The sequence below is a fragment of the Ranitomeya variabilis genome, chromosome 7, assembly GCF_051348905.1.
Source record: "Ranitomeya variabilis isolate aRanVar5 chromosome 7, aRanVar5.hap1, whole genome shotgun sequence".
Lineage (NCBI taxonomy): Eukaryota > Metazoa > Chordata > Amphibia > Anura > Dendrobatidae > Ranitomeya > Ranitomeya variabilis.
Genome location: NC_135238.1, coordinates 209,055,815 through 209,075,211, shown reverse-complemented (window position 1 = coordinate 209,075,211; position 19,397 = coordinate 209,055,815). Strand labels below are relative to the sequence as shown.

The following is a 19,397-nucleotide window of genomic DNA, read 5'->3' as shown; positions in this document are numbered from 1 at the left end:
GATGGAGCATTAGAGAGCCCGAATGGCATCACAAGGTATTCAAAATGGCCTTCGGGCGTATTAAACGCAGTTTTCCATTCGTCACCCTGCTTAATACGAACAAGATTATATGCCCCCCGAAGGTCAATTTTAGTAAACCAACTAGCCCCCTTAATCCTGGCAAACAAATCGGAAAGCAAAGGTAAAGGGTATTGAAACTTGACCGTGATCTTATTCAAGAGGCGATAATCAATACAGGGTCTCAAGGAGCCATCCTTCTTATATAATACAGCGCAAGTGGAAATATAAAACTTAACTTTTACTCATTAATACAGAGAAAAGAGAATAAAGTCACCCAAATTGTAATTAAAAATTGGGGTACAGTCTAAAGCAAAAATAACTTTGAAGACTAAATAACCCCAAACAGGATTCCAAACTCCGCATATAGCAACACCTGCGGAATAAAAGTGGCCCAAGGTACAGTATACAAATCTGCTGCAAGAAAAATTACATGTAACTAGCAGCATGAATGCACATACACTTGGTTGCATAAAAGATAATTGATCATCTTAAACAATGGTGGCACATGGAACAAAAAACCGTGCCAAATTATAAATATATAGTACTGGAAAAGGAACAATCTCACCAATTCCAACGGTGCGAGCACAGGAGCGCTGAATAGTCCCCGATCAGGAGTACATCCAGAAATTTAATGGGAAATGACAATACCCTGTCAATCCCTATGGGGCTATTGATAATTTATTTATCAATAGCCCCATAGGGATTGACAGGGTATTGTCATTTCCCATTAAATTTCTGGATGTACTCCTGATCGGGGACTATTCAGCGCTCCTGTGCTCGTACCGTTGGAATTGGTGAGATTGTTCCTTTTCCAGTACTATATATTTATAATTTGGCACAGTTTTTTGTTCCATGTGCCACCATTGTTTAAGATGATCAATTATCTTTTATGCAACCAAGTGTATGTGCATTCATGCTGCTAGTTACATGTAATTTTTCTTGCAGCAGATTTGTATACTGTACCTTGGGCCACTTTTATTCTGCAGGTGTTGCTATATGCGGAGTTTGGAATCCTGTTTGGGGTTATTTAGTCTTCAAAGTTATTTTTGCTTTAGACTGTACCCCAATTTTTAATTACAATTTAGGTGACTTTATTCTCTTTTATCTGTATTAATGAGTAAAAGTTAAGTTTTATATTTCCACTTGCGCTGTATTATATATATTTTTCTAGTGGTATTATCTGTCTGCCTTCAGAATCACAGATTTCGCTATTTTTGATAGCCATCCTTCTTAGCAACAAAAAAAAATCCCACTCCTAACGGTGAAGAAGATGGCCAAATATGCCCTTTCTCCAAAGACTCCTTAACATAACTCCGCATGGCGGTATGTTCCGGCACAGACAGGTTGAAAAGTCGGCCCTTAGGAAACTTACAGCCTGGAATCAAGTCAATAGCACAATCACAGTCCCTATGTGGTGGAAGGGAACTGGACTTGGGCTCATCGAATACATCCTGAAAATCAGACAAAAACTCTGGAACTTCAGAAAAGGAGGAAGAGGAGATTGACATCACAGGAACGTCATTATGAACCCCCTGACAACCCCAACTAGTCACAGACATAGACATCCAATCCAACACAGGATTATGTATCTGCAACCATGGAAAACCCAGCACAATAGCATCATGCAAAGTATGCAACACCAGAAAACGACAATCTTCCTGATGGGCTGGCGCCATGCACATGGTCACCTGTGTCCAAAACTGGGGTTTATTTTTAGCCAAAGGTGTAGCATCAATGCCCCTTAAAGGAATAGGGTTCTGCAAAGACTGCAAGGGGAAACCACAACGCCTGGCAAATTCAAAGTCCATTAAGTTCAAAGCGGCGCCTGAATCCACAAACGCCATGACAGAAAATGACGACAATGAGCAGATCAAGGTCACAGATAACAGAAATTTAGGTTGTACAGTTCCGATGGTAACTGAACTAGCGATTCTCTTTGTACGCTTTGGGCAGACTGAAATGACATGAGAAGCATCGCCACAATAAAAACACAACCTATTCTGACGTCTGAATCCTTGTTGTTCCGTTCTAGACAGAATCCTATCACACTGCATAGGCTCAGGCATCTGCTCTGAGGACAACGCCACAGCGTGCACAGTTCTGCGCTCCCGCAAGCGCCGATCAATTTGAATGGCCAGAGACATAGAATCACTCAGACCAAGAGGCGTGGGAAACCCCACCATGACATCTTTAACAAATTGAGAAAGACCCTTTCTGAAAATTGCCGCCATAGCATCCTCATTCCATTTAGTCAGCACAGACCATTTTCTAAATTTCTGACAATACAATTCTGCCGCTTCTAGATCCTGAAACAGGGCCAACAAGGTCTTCTCCGCTTGATCCACAGAATTTGGTTCATCATATAATAATCCTAGAGCCTGAAAAAAGGCATCTACATTAAGCAAGGCCGGATTCCCAGATTCCAGGGAAAATGCCCAATCCTGAGGGTCGCCACGCAGCAGGGAGAAGACAATTTTAACCTGCTGAATGGAATCACCGGAGGATCGCGGTCTCAGAGCAAAAAACAGTTTACAATTGTTTTTAAAACTCAAAAATTTGGACCTGTCCCCAAAAAACAAATCAGGAGTAGGAATCCTAGGCTCTAAAAGCGGAGTCTGAACAATATAATCAGAAATACCCTGTACCCTAGCAGCAAGCTGGTCTACACGAGAAACTAATCCTTGAACATCCATGCTAGCACAAGACTCCTCAGTCACCCAGAGGAAAAGAGGGAAGAAAAGACAAAGCAAGCTACAGAAAAAAAAATGGCTCTTTCTTCCCTTCTTCTGAGATGCATTTAACTCATTGTTGGCCATTTGTACTGTTATGATCCGGTGACCTTGGAGCCGCATGAGAGACTTTCTCAGGAGTAGGTGGTACCTGTGCTGACCGCAAACCCTAAACTAACACCGCAACTAGAAGTAGCCGTGGGATGTACCTAACACGTCCTAGACACCTCGACACAGCCGGAGGACTAAATACCCCTATAGATGGAAATGGGAATTCTATCTTGCCTCAGAGCAGAACTCCAAAGGATAGGCAGCCCCCCACAAATATTGACTGTGGGTATAAGAGGAAAGACACGCGCAGGCAGAAAAACAGGATTTAGCAAAAGAGGCACTTCTAGCTAAATAGAAAAGGATAGGACAGAATTCTAAGCGGTCAGTATTAAAATCCTAAAAATATCACACAGCAGATAATACAAATATTCTACATCTAACTAAAGACATAGAAAATATATCTGCATCTCCTGAGAATCCAGCATGACTGAAAAATCCAAACAAAGTCTAAGCTGGACAAAAACACAGTGAATTGCACTGAATTGCAAAGCACACTGCATGTGTGCACAGAGACAAAAAACCAGACACTTATCTTAGCTGAATTTGGCAGCAGGGCATGAGGAACCAGAGAGAGATGCAATCCCTCCAAGTACAATGGACAACTGGCACGGACTCATGGATCCTGCACACCTAAATACCTAATAGAGCTGCAATCAGCAGAAACACCTGCCCTGGATTACAACCCCAAGACAACTGCACTACCACCAACAACCACCGGAGGGAGCACAAGAGCAGAATTCACAACACTAGGGTCAGCCAACACAACGTGAGGTTTTAATACTAGAGATGGGGTTGGACTGACCGGATTGGGCACACCTTGTTGCGGCGGGATAACTTTTATGATTTTTTTTAATCAAAATAGTGTTTAACTAAGTACCTTTTATATAGGGTAGTCAGGAAATGAATGGACTTGATCAAAAAAGATTCATGGGGCTGGTCCGGTGTCCATTCCAGTCCTAAGTGGCAGGTGGACCAGAGAAGTCGTCAATTCTCCATCCTTGGCCTGGCATCCTTAGTACCCCCTGTGCTTCTCAGGTTCCCATATTTCATAACCTAAGTTCTGACAAGTCCGCACATGACATTGAGCCTAGTTAGCACAAGAGGTGCCCAGAATGTGGAACAGAGGATGTTGGCCACCCAAAGTGAAGACTGCCCTGGTCTGGCTGCCACAGAAGACCACACTAGACGCTGGACCAGAGTCACACAAATTGTTTTACGCAATTCTACTATCTAATGTTACAGCCTGCTTTTCATTGCAGAGCTGAACTCTCCAATCCCCTTGTCATTGGAAATAGTGAACGAGCTTTCCATTAGCCGCCACCTGCATCTGCACTGACATCTGAATAAATCTCACCTGTGCGCTGCAAACATTTTCTGCCCAACATGATCTATGATTCACATTTTTAAACACCACGACTTGACAGATTCCGCTGCCAAATTTCAGTGTGGATTTTACCCTTCAATGTAGAGTGATAAAATCAGCAGTGAAATCTTCAGTAAAGCCACACATCACACATTTACGGCAAAATTCAATATTGGAAAATCCAATTGTGTATTTGGGGTGATTAATTTCATCCATTTGCAACCAAACCTTGGCCTTTGTACATCAGATTATTCCAACGAACCTGTTATTTTCACATGAGATTTCAGATACGGTAATTAAAAAAAAATCACATGTGCAGACAGCAAGACGCACTGGCAAAATTTCAGCTCTCAAGCCAGCAGAATTATAATTTCACCCCTGAAGACTATAAGTAAGGGAGAATACAAAACAAGTAGTGTACCGAATGTACAAAGTTACTCAACTCCGTATGGAGGTTACTTATGTAAACTGCAAAATGTAAAGATGTAAATTTATGGAAATATAAAATGGTGTCATAATTTGCATGCAAATGGGAATGTCATGGGTCATGACAATGCGTGTGCCCACTGATGCCAGCGCCTTTGTAGCTGTTTCTAAATGCAATCAAGATATTCCAAAATGTAATCTGATGCATAAATAATTCAAGGGCAGAGGTAGAACTTGAGGCTTATGGTCATCAATGCAAAATCTGCAACAAGATTCAGAACCTGCTATCAGTATTATAATACCGGCCTCTTGGTATAAGTTGCAGATAGGTCATTGGATCTGGGTGCAAATGTTACCTCTGCAACCCTTATGTTCAAAGGCGTACATAGATATTATTCCATTGACTCATAAAAAAAAAACTGTCTGTACAGAGCTGCGTGTATTCTGCCGCTGATTTATTGTTACTCCTGCAGGACGCAGTCAGCTTTAGCACAGAAGACACCAGGAGCCGAGATGTGTCACTTAAACCAGCAGCTTAATGTATTAACGTCCTCTCCGCACAATTGTACAGATTTGGCATTTGGCTTCGAGAAGGCTCTGAAGGACAAAAACTTTATTGAATCACTTCCTCCACTTTTCCTTCCAGCCTCTTGTGCTGGCTGACAGGGCTGCTGAAATTAAATGGCCAATAGCACTTACGTTAATATAAATAGAAATCTCCAGGGATTGCAACTTTCCTGCATCACTAAGCACCTGGTGCCATTATTTTCCAGTAATGACCAGACGCACTGTCTTGTACAGGCAATGAAAGATTTGCACATGTGCAAACTCTTTGAAGTATATATCTATATATATATAGATATATATATACTGTGTATATGTCATAAAAGCCCCCCAAAAAGTGTCAAACTGTAGGAAAGTCTAACAGTAAGTTTCCAGAAGTCTGACGACTGACGTGTCAGCCGGCAGCTGATCTCAGGTAGAACGGTGCGATCGGCAGTTCAAAATCAGGCATGTGCGATCGACATCTATTCTGGCCATCGATCGGCCGGTGCCCCCATACACATTAGACTGTTGGTTGAACCCATCGATATCTGAGAACAGCATAATGTAGACAAACAGACCCTGAATCCAAGGATGTATTACTTGGCGTCATGGGTGCAGCCGTTCTGACAAAATCAGAGCTTTTTGATTTAGCAATGCAGCAGAGCTGAGAAAGCTGGCCCTGCCTACATCAGGGTCTGTATGTCCATAGCTATTCACAGTGAGCTGCTTATCACAGGAAGGGGCGGAGTCAGATGATTGCCTGGGTGCCTGATAGTCACAGCAAAGTTAATCACCAAGTGATGAATCCTTCAGTCTAAGTAAACAACACCACACAGCCAGACATGTGACACATCATTAAGTTCAGTGTTTTGACCCCTACCTCATGGTGCCCTAAGATTACATAGTGAAATCCTGCTGACAGATTCCCTTTAAGTGGGTCTCTAGACTGGATCTTTATTTAGGGGATGTTTTGTTTGTGTTCTGTACTAATGTAGGGGTTCTGGTCTGTGACATGCATTTGTTAGGGGGGTCAGAATTTAATTAGGGGGTTGTATAATTTAGGAGGTCTGGACCTTTTTTAAGGTAGAGGGGGTTGACAGAGAGCTTTCAAATACATCATCTTTCAGAATTTTTCCAGATGTCCCTTCTTAAAAGTTATCAAGCATGTTTTATACAGATCATATTTGTGAACACTTGTAATTCAGAAACATAATACTGTTAGACGTAGAAGAGGACATCATAGTCCTAGCTATGGCCTGGGTTATTTTATTGTGCCCAAAATTAGGTCCACAGTCCTTTGTTCCCACCATGAAAAATCCATTATTGGTGAGCAGGTTACATACTTTACGGTACATGGAAGCATATGACAATTTATACAAATACTGGACATTATAGGGCATATTTAATCCATTTTAAATATTGGGCTATTGGTTATTGAGATAAACCTATGCTATAATAGTCACAGATTGCAGTCATTTGGTCTTAATTCAATACCTCCTGGTATATTAACTTAAAAAGAATGCAGAAGTGATCAAAAATCACAAATGTGGAGTGTCATAATCAATCTCCCACCTTGGGCATATTATTACATTTTAGACTACATTGCTAAATAGTACCAAATAATAACACATTGGCTATACAATTGCATAATATGCTAGACAAAATAGGATCTGGAAATGTATGTGCTACATTATGACATGCAATTAAACATTTTTGCTGTTTTATATGACAGTTCATGCATTTGCACACATTTATTTTCAAGTTATGTAAGATAGGCATCCTAGTTTTTACCAATTAATTACTAATGACTGAAAAATGCATTGTTATAATGGAAGTACACGGATCATTACATTGGAAACCATAACATTATATTCAATACAATAAAACAGTAGATAAATGAAATACTGACTCTACATTCTTGGTCCACTCCGGGGGATTACTCATGGTCATGAACACGCAGTTGGTCAAAATAGTGCACATTATGAGCATGCTGAATAATGTAAAGACAAGTCAAGGAAAAAGGCAATGTAGAAAATCATTTTATAGCTGCATTAATGGTAACATTTAACAAATACTATAAGTAATAAAATCATATTTTCAGAATTGTGCTAAAGAAAATACCTACAAATACCACAAAAAGGTGGATGTATCTCCTCAAGGACAATGTCAGGAATTTATTTTGCAAGTACAGGTCCAGTTGACCACATTATCCCCATAGCAAAATGCAGTGGTAGACATTGACATTGAAGGGCCCTTGTGCATTCCATGTCACTCAGCCTGTGGCTCGTAGCTAAAGCTCCTGTCTGCCATATAAGAGGTTGTGAAGTTGAATCCCAGAACAGACCACATTTATATAAAACAGCAAACATGGAGAATGGAGAAGCTTTTTTTAATTATTTCTCCACGTATAAGAAAACCAGACGACCCTTAGGTTCTGGTCTACTAAAGCCTCCAAGAATCCACTAATGTAACCTAACACAGCAGTATGTTCAAAGAGGACTTTTCACCGATTTTTTTGTAATTTAAACTGAGCCTATCATCCAATTGGTGCAGCTCCACTGACTCTAAAACAGTTTTTCTTCCTCTTCTGTGCCCCTCTATGCAAAAGTTATTTCTCCTGGAAAGAGCCATGCAAACAGCTGGGTGGGTGCCACAGAACTTCTATATGGGCATTTGCTTTTTCTTCTATGAAGCTGACCAATTAAAACATGGCCACTGCCACAGAGAAGATCTGTGATATATGAATAGTTGGTTGAAGGGAAAATATGCACCTTTATTAACCGGAGGCATAACTGTGAATGAAATGGCGCAGAAGAAAAAGAAAAACTGTTCCAGAATCAGAGGAGCACCACCAATTGAATGAGGTATCAGGGCTGTGGAGTCAGTAAGCAAAACCTCCGACTCCAACTCCTCAATTTCCATGACACCGCCTCCGCCTCCACCAAAATGGGCTCTGACTCTACGACTCTGACTCCACAGCCCTGCCAGGGCTGTAAGTCAAACCTCTGGCTCCGGCTCCTCAATTTCCATGACACCGACTCCACCAAAATGGGCTCTGACTCCAACTCCACGACTCCGACTCCGCAGCCCTGGTTTAAATTAAAATTCGGAGTGAATCACTTACCACTAGGGTCTCCACTCTCTTCCTTATGATGCAATTAATAGTAGATGGCGGATGGGTCCCTAGAATTATTTCCTCTGTTGGATCCCAGTGCTACAGTACATATTGTTTATACTTTATAGCTGTAACTACATATCCTAAAGAAAAACTATATTCACCAGTCATATATACCATATCAAAATGTAGTGTAAAATGCAGTCGCAATGAAAGTGACATGGAATTTACAATATAACAAGCCGTGTCACAGTTTTTCCTAAATCTGTGCCGTGGCTTGTTCTTCTTTATTATCTGTTGGGTTATAGCTTTAGTGAAGACTTTATGACATTTTCACTATTTATATCTACCTTATGTAAGGTGCAGAATATAAAATGCTGGGTTTCGATGATTGAGCATTTGGAGTTTTTAGGATTTTGCTCATTGCATTGGATTAGTAATGCATATAACGGAACCGTTCAGATATTCTTAGCAAAACGAAAAAAAATCCTCTTTTTTAGCAAACCGTTACTTTTTTTGTTCTGCCTTATAAATTAATAATAAGGGAAAAGTGAAAGTTTGGCATAGCTATATTATTTCCATATTTGCTAGAGTCCAGGATTTTACGGAGTCATGCCGGAGAGTTTATAAAAGGATAGTGCAATTGCTCAGTCAACCAGAGCCGTGATGTATTTAGTTATTGGAGCAAACATTTTCCTCTTCACTCCCCTTTTTCAGTCACAAAGCCAGCGCTGTCCTAATGCTTTACTGATCTGACACAGTTATCTTCTTACTGACAGTAATACACCTAACCACATGGAATATGCCCTTTTGATCATAATGCCCTACATGCCGACACTATGCAAAAGGCTCAGAGGTGCAGAACATAAATATATAGATTGTAATCAGTGCCGCCTTTATATCCCAGGAGTATATAGGCATAAACTGTCTGGCACCTTAGATTCCACTCGTTAAGTAGGTCATATCTTAAAGGTTTGTCCTGGCCAATTATATTGACAGAGGTCCAACATCCGGCAGCAGATCACCGGAGATGCAACATCTGGCATCCCAATCAAACAGCAGCTAGATAGATGTAAGCATTAAATGGAAGGTTCACTGAACCTCCAATCTCATATTGATGACCTATCCTCCTATCCTAAGAATATTGATGACCTGTCCCATTGATAGGTCATCAATATCATATGCCTGGAGACCCCCTACCAATTACTAGACCAGGGGTCAAGAACTCCCATTCTTCTTCATTGCCTCAAGGATTCATTCTTGTTACCTGAGCGCTCCCACGTCAATTATTGACTATGGGACTGGCAGAGATGAACTGATCAATGTACTTGGCTATATTCATCAGTCCCACAGACATGAATTGTACCATCGATATATGGACCATCCCAGCAGGAAAGTGAGAACAGGAAATGCTTTCTGAGCGTAATATGTATAAAACCAGTTTGATAGTGGCGGGTGGAGAATCTCACCTGGTGACGTTGTGCAGATCGAGCACAATTTTACATACATATATGCTGGAAAGGAGCGGGTGCAGCCAACCCGGTGTGCTGTAGGAAAATCCTCCAGGAAAGATTCCAACAGAAGGGAATGAGAGATGAAAGATTCAGGTACTGGGCGCTCCAATTGAATGAGAAGAATCTCGATGTTGAAAGTAAAAAACTAATTGAAAATAGGAATAAAAATAAAAAGTTTTAATTAAAAGCACAACGCGTTTCAGCTTGGAATACCTGATGAAGGCTGTTCCCAGCCAAAGCACATTGTGGTTTTAATTACTTTTTGTTATTTTTATTCCTATTTTCAATTATTTTTTTACATTCACCAGTGAGATTCTTCTCATTCGTTTGGGACTGTCCAGCACCTGGATCTCTCATCATTAACAGACATGAACTAAACACCAAGGTATATGCAACTCTGATGCACTGATGAAGATTGGGGAATCAAACAATCCTGGCCCTAAATTCTAGGTCTTCACAGCTACTTTGGTCACGCAACATCAAGTTTAGGATGAGTCACAGATTCCAAAAATTTGTGCAACTTGTCTCTAAATTGCCATCATTTTAGAATTGTGATTTGGCTGTAAATTAAACAAGCAAATTGTAGACCGGTCACAAAGCAAGTCATAGGCGACTTAGATTGTGGTCTATAATGGAAAAGTTGCTCAAGGAAAATGCTGTTTTTCTTGTTTCGTCTAATCTAAATATGGTTTTTATAATAGAATTGAAAATGAATCTAGAAACTCAGCCACTAAATAAAGCATTTTCACTATTCAATTCAATACAACATCATAATAAAAAAAAATACAATTAATCCATTGTAAAAGGATATGAATGTACCAAAACCTTAATAGCTATTTTTCTAAGGGGGTTGAAAGGAGTTAAAATGTACAAGGCAGACGTGGCACTGAAGCGGAAGATTGCCTTCCCTCTATTCAATACTATAAAAGTCTGTAAAGAGAGAAATAAACAATTAGTGACACAGCAAAGATAAAGGTTATAAAACATTCAGCGTTTTCTATAATAACTTGTGTTGTAAAATCTAAAATAATCTTAATCCTGGATTACCCATTACCAACAGATTAAACACCTGGGAATGGGGCTCGGAAATGCTCCATTCATTCTCTATAGGTCTGTTAAAGAAAGTTGGACACTGTACTCTGCTATCTCTCATAGTCCTTTAGAGAATGATTAGAGCTATGGGGCGCATGTGGGAAGACTGCTCAATTTTCGAGCCCCATTCTCAGGATCTTTGGAGGTCTTGTGGATAAATTATCACACTCAAAGTTGGAAATAACTCTTTAATAGGTATGAAGTTGGTCTTAATACTACACCTGGTCCAAATAAATGTGATACTCTATATCAGGATGAGTTCATTCTTGAGGCAGCTCGGAGGACTCATTGCCTCCAAATTCCAAGGATAGTTTTGGCAAAGCTGCTTCTAAGCAACATAGAAAGTTCATTGGTCACAAAGAATAAATTATGCAGTCACTGATATATTAATCTATTTTAATGTCCCTAGGAAGCAACAGAGGTGCTCAAGAGATGCAGGGACGTGGATGCTGAACACAAAAGTGAAAACCGGCTGCAACAAAGGACCAGGCTGGTGGAGCATCCATATGTTCTCTATGATGAGGATGGATTATGCAGCTGCTCTACACCTTTAGTAGTGTCTTAGCTGCCAGAAGATCAAAAAGTTTGGTAATTGGATTAAAAACGTTTGAACCTCATCTACCCTGACTTTATCTATGGGGAAACAGTTGCACATTAGATGGTTGGGGGATCCTGTTAAAATTGCTGTTATATAATGTGTATGGAGGTGATTTAGATCCATTCACTATAGGTGTCCAATGTATGTCAGATGTACAAGTCAGGACCATTTCATTGTTTGCAACTCCTATTGAATCCTCTGGCGTAGTTTGTCCATAGGCTTCCTTGTTGCATAAAAGCAGATAGAGGCTAAAAATATGGCTTTGGTTGAATAGGGGGCCCAAGAAAATGTTTGGTATATACACTGGGAGCTCTGTTAGTGTTTATGTCAAATGTGCACTACAAATTCAGTGTGAATGCACCATTAGTCAATAGCTGATGGACATGTCAGAAGCAATAATGACCTCCAAGCCAATTTCTACAGAATCCAATAAGGAATCATAGAATGTTAGAATTGGAAGGGACCTCCAGGGTCAACGTGCCAACCCCCTGCTCAATGCAGGATTCACTAAACCATCTCAGACAGATGTCTGTCCCGCCTCTGTTTGAAGACTTCCATTGGAGGAGAACTCACCTACTTTCAAGGCAGTCTTATTTGTTGAAGGGTAAATAAATAATTTGCACATTTTCAGAACTGGTTATCAATATGCTATTATAAACAAATTCAAGAAACAGGATATGAAGTGTGACCCCAGATACATATAATGCAGAGCATTGAAGGTCTTCAAGAAATCCTAAGCTAAGATACAACTGAATCCTAAGTCTGATACTTCACTAGTGACACATTGGACCCAACTGGATACAATCATATCGTAACCTAGCTACTGAGAAAGATATTGAAAAAGAAATGTTTTGCTTTCACACGACCCTGATAGTTATAGAGTTGACTAAATTATCATTATATTATTATTATACTAAGAATAGCAAAAAAGTCTACTTACTTTTTGATTCAAATAATATGGGTCTAGGTCCTCCAGCGGTTCTGATACCATTCCCGGAGGTATATCACCGTAGATGAACGGCAGACTTTTGCCCGCTTCCAAGTCACTGCTTGGCTTGGGGCCATTTTCATCATCATCATTAATGTTCTCCTGTTTGGGCTTCTTCGCTTTCTCCTCTGTAATACGCTTCTCGATTGCTTCAAGAGACTCCCTGGTAAAATAGCGTAAGCTGTCGGGCCCTGGTGGTACAAGTCGTGCCTGCGCCATCTTTTCATCCTGCAACTTTTAATTTACTGCTTAGCTCCTTTCATAATGGAATCCTGCAATGAGAGGAAAGAATATTCGTCAGCAGAGAAAAAGACCAATCAGGCGATGTTCACACTCAGCTCTTTTGCTGTGTTTTTCTCTGAAGCCAAAACCTGCTCTTTTGGAAGTACAAACATTGCTTTCAAAATGCCTGTCTTACGGCGTTTTTGTCACTTTTTTTTGCAATTGTTTTTGGGTATGGATTATGTGTGTAATTTGTCTGAAATACATATTGAATAAAGTTTGTTTTTGTCACCAAAAACACTTCAAAAATGCCACAAAAATGCAGCTAAAACATTTGTTGCAGTGTTTTTTTCCTTTCTCGTTGCTTTCAGTGGATGGAAAAATGCTGGAAACAATGCTTAAAGAATTGACCTGCTGCTGATTAAAAAAAACACTGAAATTCACACAGTAAGTCATGAAAAAAAAAACTTAAACGTGCATGAGATTTTTGAAACATCATGGTTTTTGTTGGTACTGTAAAAGCAGCTTTCAATTTGTATAACAAATGTAGCAAAAAAACCTGCAAAAAGGCTACACACTAAGGCTAGATCTCAGATTAGGACGGTGGAGAAAGTGCTTTCCATAGCAATTGCTTAGGTCAGGGCGAAAAAGTAAGCAGGAGGGAGCGGTGTTGAAATACCGGTTGGGAGACTCTTTAGATCGGGTTGTAGGTTTATCAAAAGGGCTTAGGCTTTCAGTGATTGTTTGAAAGCTTTTAGGGTTGGAGAATGTTGGGTGGATTGGAGGGGGAAGAGAAGAGAAGAAGAGGAGAAGAGGAGAACGGTATGAGGAGAGGATGGAGCTTTTCGTTAGCAGAGAGAAGCAGGGGCGGACACAGACAGCTTGGTGCCCCTGTGCAGGAAATGTGTCTGGGCCCCCCTCCTTTTAAGGCGACAAAGCTATATACTGTATGTATATATATATATATATATATATATATATATATATATATATAGCCACACACATACATGTATATATTACATAGTCTCATTTATTATGTATATTGCCGACCCTTATTATACAGTGCCTTCTCTTGTTATGTACAGCACCGTCCCTTACATATTGGATTTTATAGAGCCCTGTTTTCTGTTACAAACTGTCCTGTCTTGTTAGCTGTGTAATGCAATGATGGCTGATGGCGCATGGGACAGCTTCTATTCTAAAGGAGGAGCTGATGGACTGGTAGTCTGGTCACCGGCTCCTCCATCAGTAGTCATTTTATATCTAACAAGAGAGGGGACTATGTAATATAAGAGGACTCTGTGAATAACAAAATTAACAAGAATACACTGTGTAAGAGACAGTGCTGTACATAACAGCAGAAGCTATATAATAAGGGAGGACATCATATATACAGTAACTAGAGAGAATGATACGTAATAAGGGACGGTGTTATACATAACAAAAGAGGAAACTATGTAACTAAGGATGGTGTTATACATAATAAGTGAGTACACTATACACTGAGGGACTGTGCTATACGTAAGTGAGTACACTATATACTAAGGGACTGTGCTATACATAATAAGTGAGCACACTTTATACTAAGGGACTGTGTTAGACATAATAATCAATAACAATGTTTTCCTCCACGTCCCGCTGTTCCTAAATCCATTATAAATCCCCCTTCCTCCAATCCTAATCCCCCACACCCCTCATTGTCCTCCTCCCACATCCTATTATCGCCCTGTCCGCCAATCCCTTGATTGCCCTCTTCACCACCTCTATCATTGCTTTCTCCCCACCACCCCATTAATGCCCATTCCACCACCTCTATCATTGCCTCCTCCCCACCACCCCATCATTGTTCTTTCCACTGCCACCATTATTGCCTTCTCCCCCACCACCCCATCATTACCGATTCCACCACCACCATCATTTCCTCCTCTCCCACCACCCCATCATTCCACTGCCATCATCATTGTCTTCTCACCCACCACCCCATCATTACCCATTCCACCACCTCCATCATTGCCTCCTCCCCACCACCCCATCATTGTCCTTTCCACTGCCATCATCATTGTCTTCTCCCCCACCACCCCCATCATTACCCATTCCATGACCTCCATCATTTCCTCCTTCAACACATCCCCATCCATTGCCCTTTCCACCACCACCATCATTGTCTTTTCAACCACCCCCATCATTGCCCATTACACCGCCTCCATCATTCCCTCCTCCCCACGACCCCTATCATCTGTCAACCCAATAATTTCCTTCTGCCCCATCACCCCTATCATTGCCCTCTCTGTCAACCCAAACAATGCCTTCTGCCCCATCACACCCATCATTGCCCTCTCCATCAACCCAATCATTGCCTTCTGCCTCATTACACCAATCATTGCCATTTCCTCCACCGACACACACACAGACACACACAGCACCATTCACCTCTCTGCATACACACACACACCTCTGCACACGGTATCCTAAAGCCATACCATCGCCGGCAGCTTCCTGTCTCGCACAGAACCGGTGCTGAATGATGATATCATTCAGCCGCTGCTGTGTGAGACAGGAAGCATGGGCAGGAAGCAGGACAGATCCCTGCCGCTCCGCTGCCATTTTCTCTTGCAGACAGAGGAGATGCAGGGATTGCTCCCTGCCCACCGCACATGAGGGCAATCTGGCCAAGGGCCCATCAGGGCTGGATAAACTGGCCTGATTGCCCTCATTATTAGCTGCTCTGCAGGGGCCCCCAGAGCCTCCGGGCCCCGATGCAGCCGCACCAGTTGAACAGGCGGTATGTCCGCCCATGGAGAGAAGCTTTCTGTGCAGTAGTGTATAGTGATTGATAAGTGGTTCAACAGTTGGAATGAATTTATATAGTAGATATCATTAAAGCATACCTTTAATCTAAAAAGGAATATAGCACTGGAGTCTGTACATCAATTGTTTCCTATATACATTTATGACCATTTTCTGGTTCTAAATAGTGCTGGTCAGGGTAACTTAAAAGTTCAGGGTTCATTCCGGACAGTTACTTTCCAGTGTTAAACGCTCAACACAGATTTTTCTCAGAAGTTCGTTGCAATGTTCAGAGTTCTGGGGGAAGTACATTGCAGAGAGAGACAGTGATTTTTTTTTTTTTCAAATCCAAAATTCAGGTCTCCATTGTTTTTAATGGGGCTCAGGTTCTGGTTCAAGTTCAGGTACAGTTCTGGTTCCAAAAGTGAACTTTGGACTAATGTTCGGGTCAGGTACCAGAACAAAACTTTCATAGGCCCGCACGTTCCAAGTGTCATTCCTTGCTGCCGATATCTATACATTAGGAGTCTGCTCTGTTTCCCAGACTCCAGTCATCAAAGACTGGACACTACAGGTTGTAGAATGTGTTCCATCTACAGAGTTCTGCTCCTTTGAATTTCTTCAGCGGTTCTTTGACCACCTTAACGTCTCAAAATTTTTTTTTAGCCCCAAATATTTAAATGAGCAAAAATAGTCACATGTCCATTAACATAAATTATTATCTACAGATTGTCAATGAAATGTTCAATATTTATAACGACCGAGGTCCTGATCATACTCACTTCCCAGCCACTACTCATTTGACAAGTATTACAATAATCATCTATGGAAGCTGCAGGCGCTATGTAAATGCATTCATGCTTCCGTGGTTTTTCAGTCATTAGCGGAAACGCAACAATTCAGGGACAATACTATAGTAGATGCAGGGGATGTGGTTGAATTAGAGCCTTGGAGTCTAGGGGGGCCCAAAATGTCCCTTTGACCAATACTATTAAAGACACAAGGGCCCTGTCGGAAATTTTGCATTGGGCCCCGCAAGCTTCAAGCTACACTACTGCTACAGTTGAAAGGTTTAGGTTTAACATTTAATAAAAGAAATTAAGTAGTCACTTAACTTTTCATAAATCATTAGAACAAGCAAATATAAAAAAACCCCTCTGTAATGTGTCTTATCAGAGAAATAAACTTCTTACTCCACATATGAGCCACATTTTTTTCCCCATCCTCTGCCTCCTCATCTCATCATTCACTTTGACATACAGCTCAAATATGTCTTGGTCAAATCAAACCAGACAAGGAGGACGAGAAATTAGATTACTGTTGCATATTGATGTCTATAGAGAGAGGTGGAAAAAGGAGGAAGAAAGGAGCAGGGAGAGACACAGGCTGATCCTGATGCCGCCATCTGGTAATTGTTCATGTAATCATAGAGCTGGATTTACATTTTACTATGCTCAGTACTGCTGTATAACGTTCTCCAAGTTGATGCTCCTATCTGTGCGCTTCAACTATAGAAACAGGAGAGCAAGAATCGCTTATTGCTATGTGTATTGTGTATGGCAAATATCGCAGCTAGTTTCCATCCACTAGCTCAGAAGCAAGTAGAAATTAGAGACAGGGCCTGCATTGGAGAAAACTAGTAAAAAAAATGCATGATACAAGACATGTAATGGCAAAAAATAGTTTTATACCTCATGGACACTCACAGGACAGCTTATTTTGAAAATTTATGAACTATGTAAAGTCTCCATAGCTATTCTTCACATAAGAGTAAACCGTAGGCTGCAAGCTTCATATTTTCCTTACACTGTACATATGAATCGATCAACGTTAGGAGAAAGAATTAGTAATAATAATCTATATATATAATTGTCTAAGGGTTTAATTGTCTGTCCTGGAAATCCCGCGTCTCTGATTGGTCGAGGCCGCCAGCCGGCCTCGACCAATCAGCGACGGGCATTGTCCTCCACTGCTGTCAAGTGCCGCCATTGTGTTGTCTAAGGGTCTACTTGTCTGTCTGTCTCGGAAATCCCGCCTTGCTGATTGGTCGAGGCCAGCCGGCCTCGACCAATCAGCGACGGGCACAGTCTGCCGCGAATTCTGGAATCATCATTGTCCTCCACTGCTGTCAAGTGCCGCCATTGTGTAGGGTGCGTGCCTGCGTCTCCCTGTATGGGCGGCATCTCCCTGTGTGGGGCAGCGTCTCCTCCCTGTGTGGGGTGGTGTCTTCGTCAAGTGCCGCCAATGATGTCTCCCTCTGTGTGTGTGCGGTGCATGCCTGCGGCCCCCTGTATGGGCGGCGTCTCCTCCCTGTGTGGGGCGGCGTCTCCTCCATGTGTGGTGCGCGTTCCTGAGCGGTGTCTTCGTCAAGTGCCGCCAATGATGTCTCCCTGTGTGTGTGTGCGGTACGTGCCTGCGGCCCCCTGTATGGGTGGCATCTCCCTGTGTGGGGCAGCGTCTCCTCCCTGTATGGGTGGCATCTCCCTGTGTGGGGCAGCATTTCCTCCTGTATGGGCGGCATCTCCCTGTGTGGGGCAGCGTCTCCTCCCTGTGTTGTGCGGCGTCTTCTCCCTTTGTGGTGCGTGGGGCAGCGTCTCCCTGTGTGGTGCGCGTTCCTGAGTGGGGCGCGTGCCTGCGTCTCCTTGCGTGGTGCACGTGCCTGCGTCTCCCTGTGTGGGGCGCTTGCCTGCGTCACCCTGCATGAGGCGCGTCTGTGTGTCTCCCTGCGTGGGGCGCGTTTTTGCGTCTCCCTGCGTGGTGTGCGTGCCTGCGTCTCCCTGTGTGGGGTGCGTTCCTGCGTCTCCCTGTGTGGGGTGCGTTCCTGCGTCTCCCTGCGTGGGACGCTTGTCTGTGTCACCCTGCGTGGGGCGCGTTCCTGCATCTCCCTGCGTGGGGCGCGTTCCTGCATCTCCCTGCGTGGGGCGCCACATAATATATAGCACAGGCCATGTACTATTTGTCTGCTATATACTACATGCCTCCTATATACTACGTGGCCTGTGCTATATACTATGTGGCTGCTATATACATACATACATATTTTAGAATACCCGATGCGTTACAATCGGGCCACCATCTAGTGAACATATAATTATGTGTAAAATATCGGCCTCTTACTGGTTACTTTGTATGCAAACTACAGATGTAGTAGTGGCAAATCTGCCATAAAGCATTGTAAATGCACTGTGACGCCTCTAGCTGAAAGTGATGTGGTGGGATTACCTGAGGTCTATGTAAAACCACAGAGAATGCATTGTGACATTACAATAGTCTATGACACCATGTTGAAAAAAACAGGATTTCATGAAATGCTAGATAGTATTAATTGGCCTGCTACATACTGTACGTGCCATGGACAAACACCGCAGTGCTGTGTCGGGATTGTATCATTTATCTACACTATTATGGAAACTAAAGGGGCTATTCATTTGAAAATGATAGTTTTTCAGACAGGTTACCTCTAATGTGAAAAGCTCATGCGTTTGGGGCTTAGGAACCACAATATATATACCATGCCAATACTGATGGCATACAGTATACAAGGATGGGGGTATACATACCAGAATGGGGCTCAGGATGAGTGACATATATACCAGGATGGGGAACATATATAACAGGATGGAGGCAGGATGAAGGACATATATACCACGATGGTGGACATATATATTAGAATAGGCCCATGATGGGGGACATATATACCGCAATGGGGAACATGTGTACTAGGATGGGCACAGGATGGGAGACATATATATCAGGATGTGGGAGATATATACTAGAATGGGCCCAGGATGGGAGTGAGAGGCATATATACAATGGGGGATATATATACCCGGATGGGGGACATGT

At 42.1% G+C, this 19,397-nt stretch overlaps 1 protein-coding gene across 1 annotated transcript in view; it reads right to left on the bottom strand.

Moving 5' to 3' along the window:
* LOC143784492 (sodium channel protein type 2 subunit alpha-like) overlaps positions 1 to 19,397 on the bottom strand; it is a 235,500-nt gene that overhangs the window by 133,588 nt on the left and 82,515 nt on the right. The window contains exons 2-4 of the mRNA XM_077272790.1: positions 12,495 to 12,814; positions 10,676 to 10,794; positions 7,145 to 7,234 (exon numbers count right to left, since the gene is read on the bottom strand). Of these exons, the coding sequence (XP_077128905.1) occupies positions 7,145 to 7,234; positions 10,676 to 10,794; positions 12,495 to 12,761 (476 nt within the window). The 5' untranslated portion in view covers positions 12,762 to 12,814. The remainder of the gene's footprint in view (positions 1 to 7,144; positions 7,235 to 10,675; positions 10,795 to 12,494; positions 12,815 to 19,397) is intronic.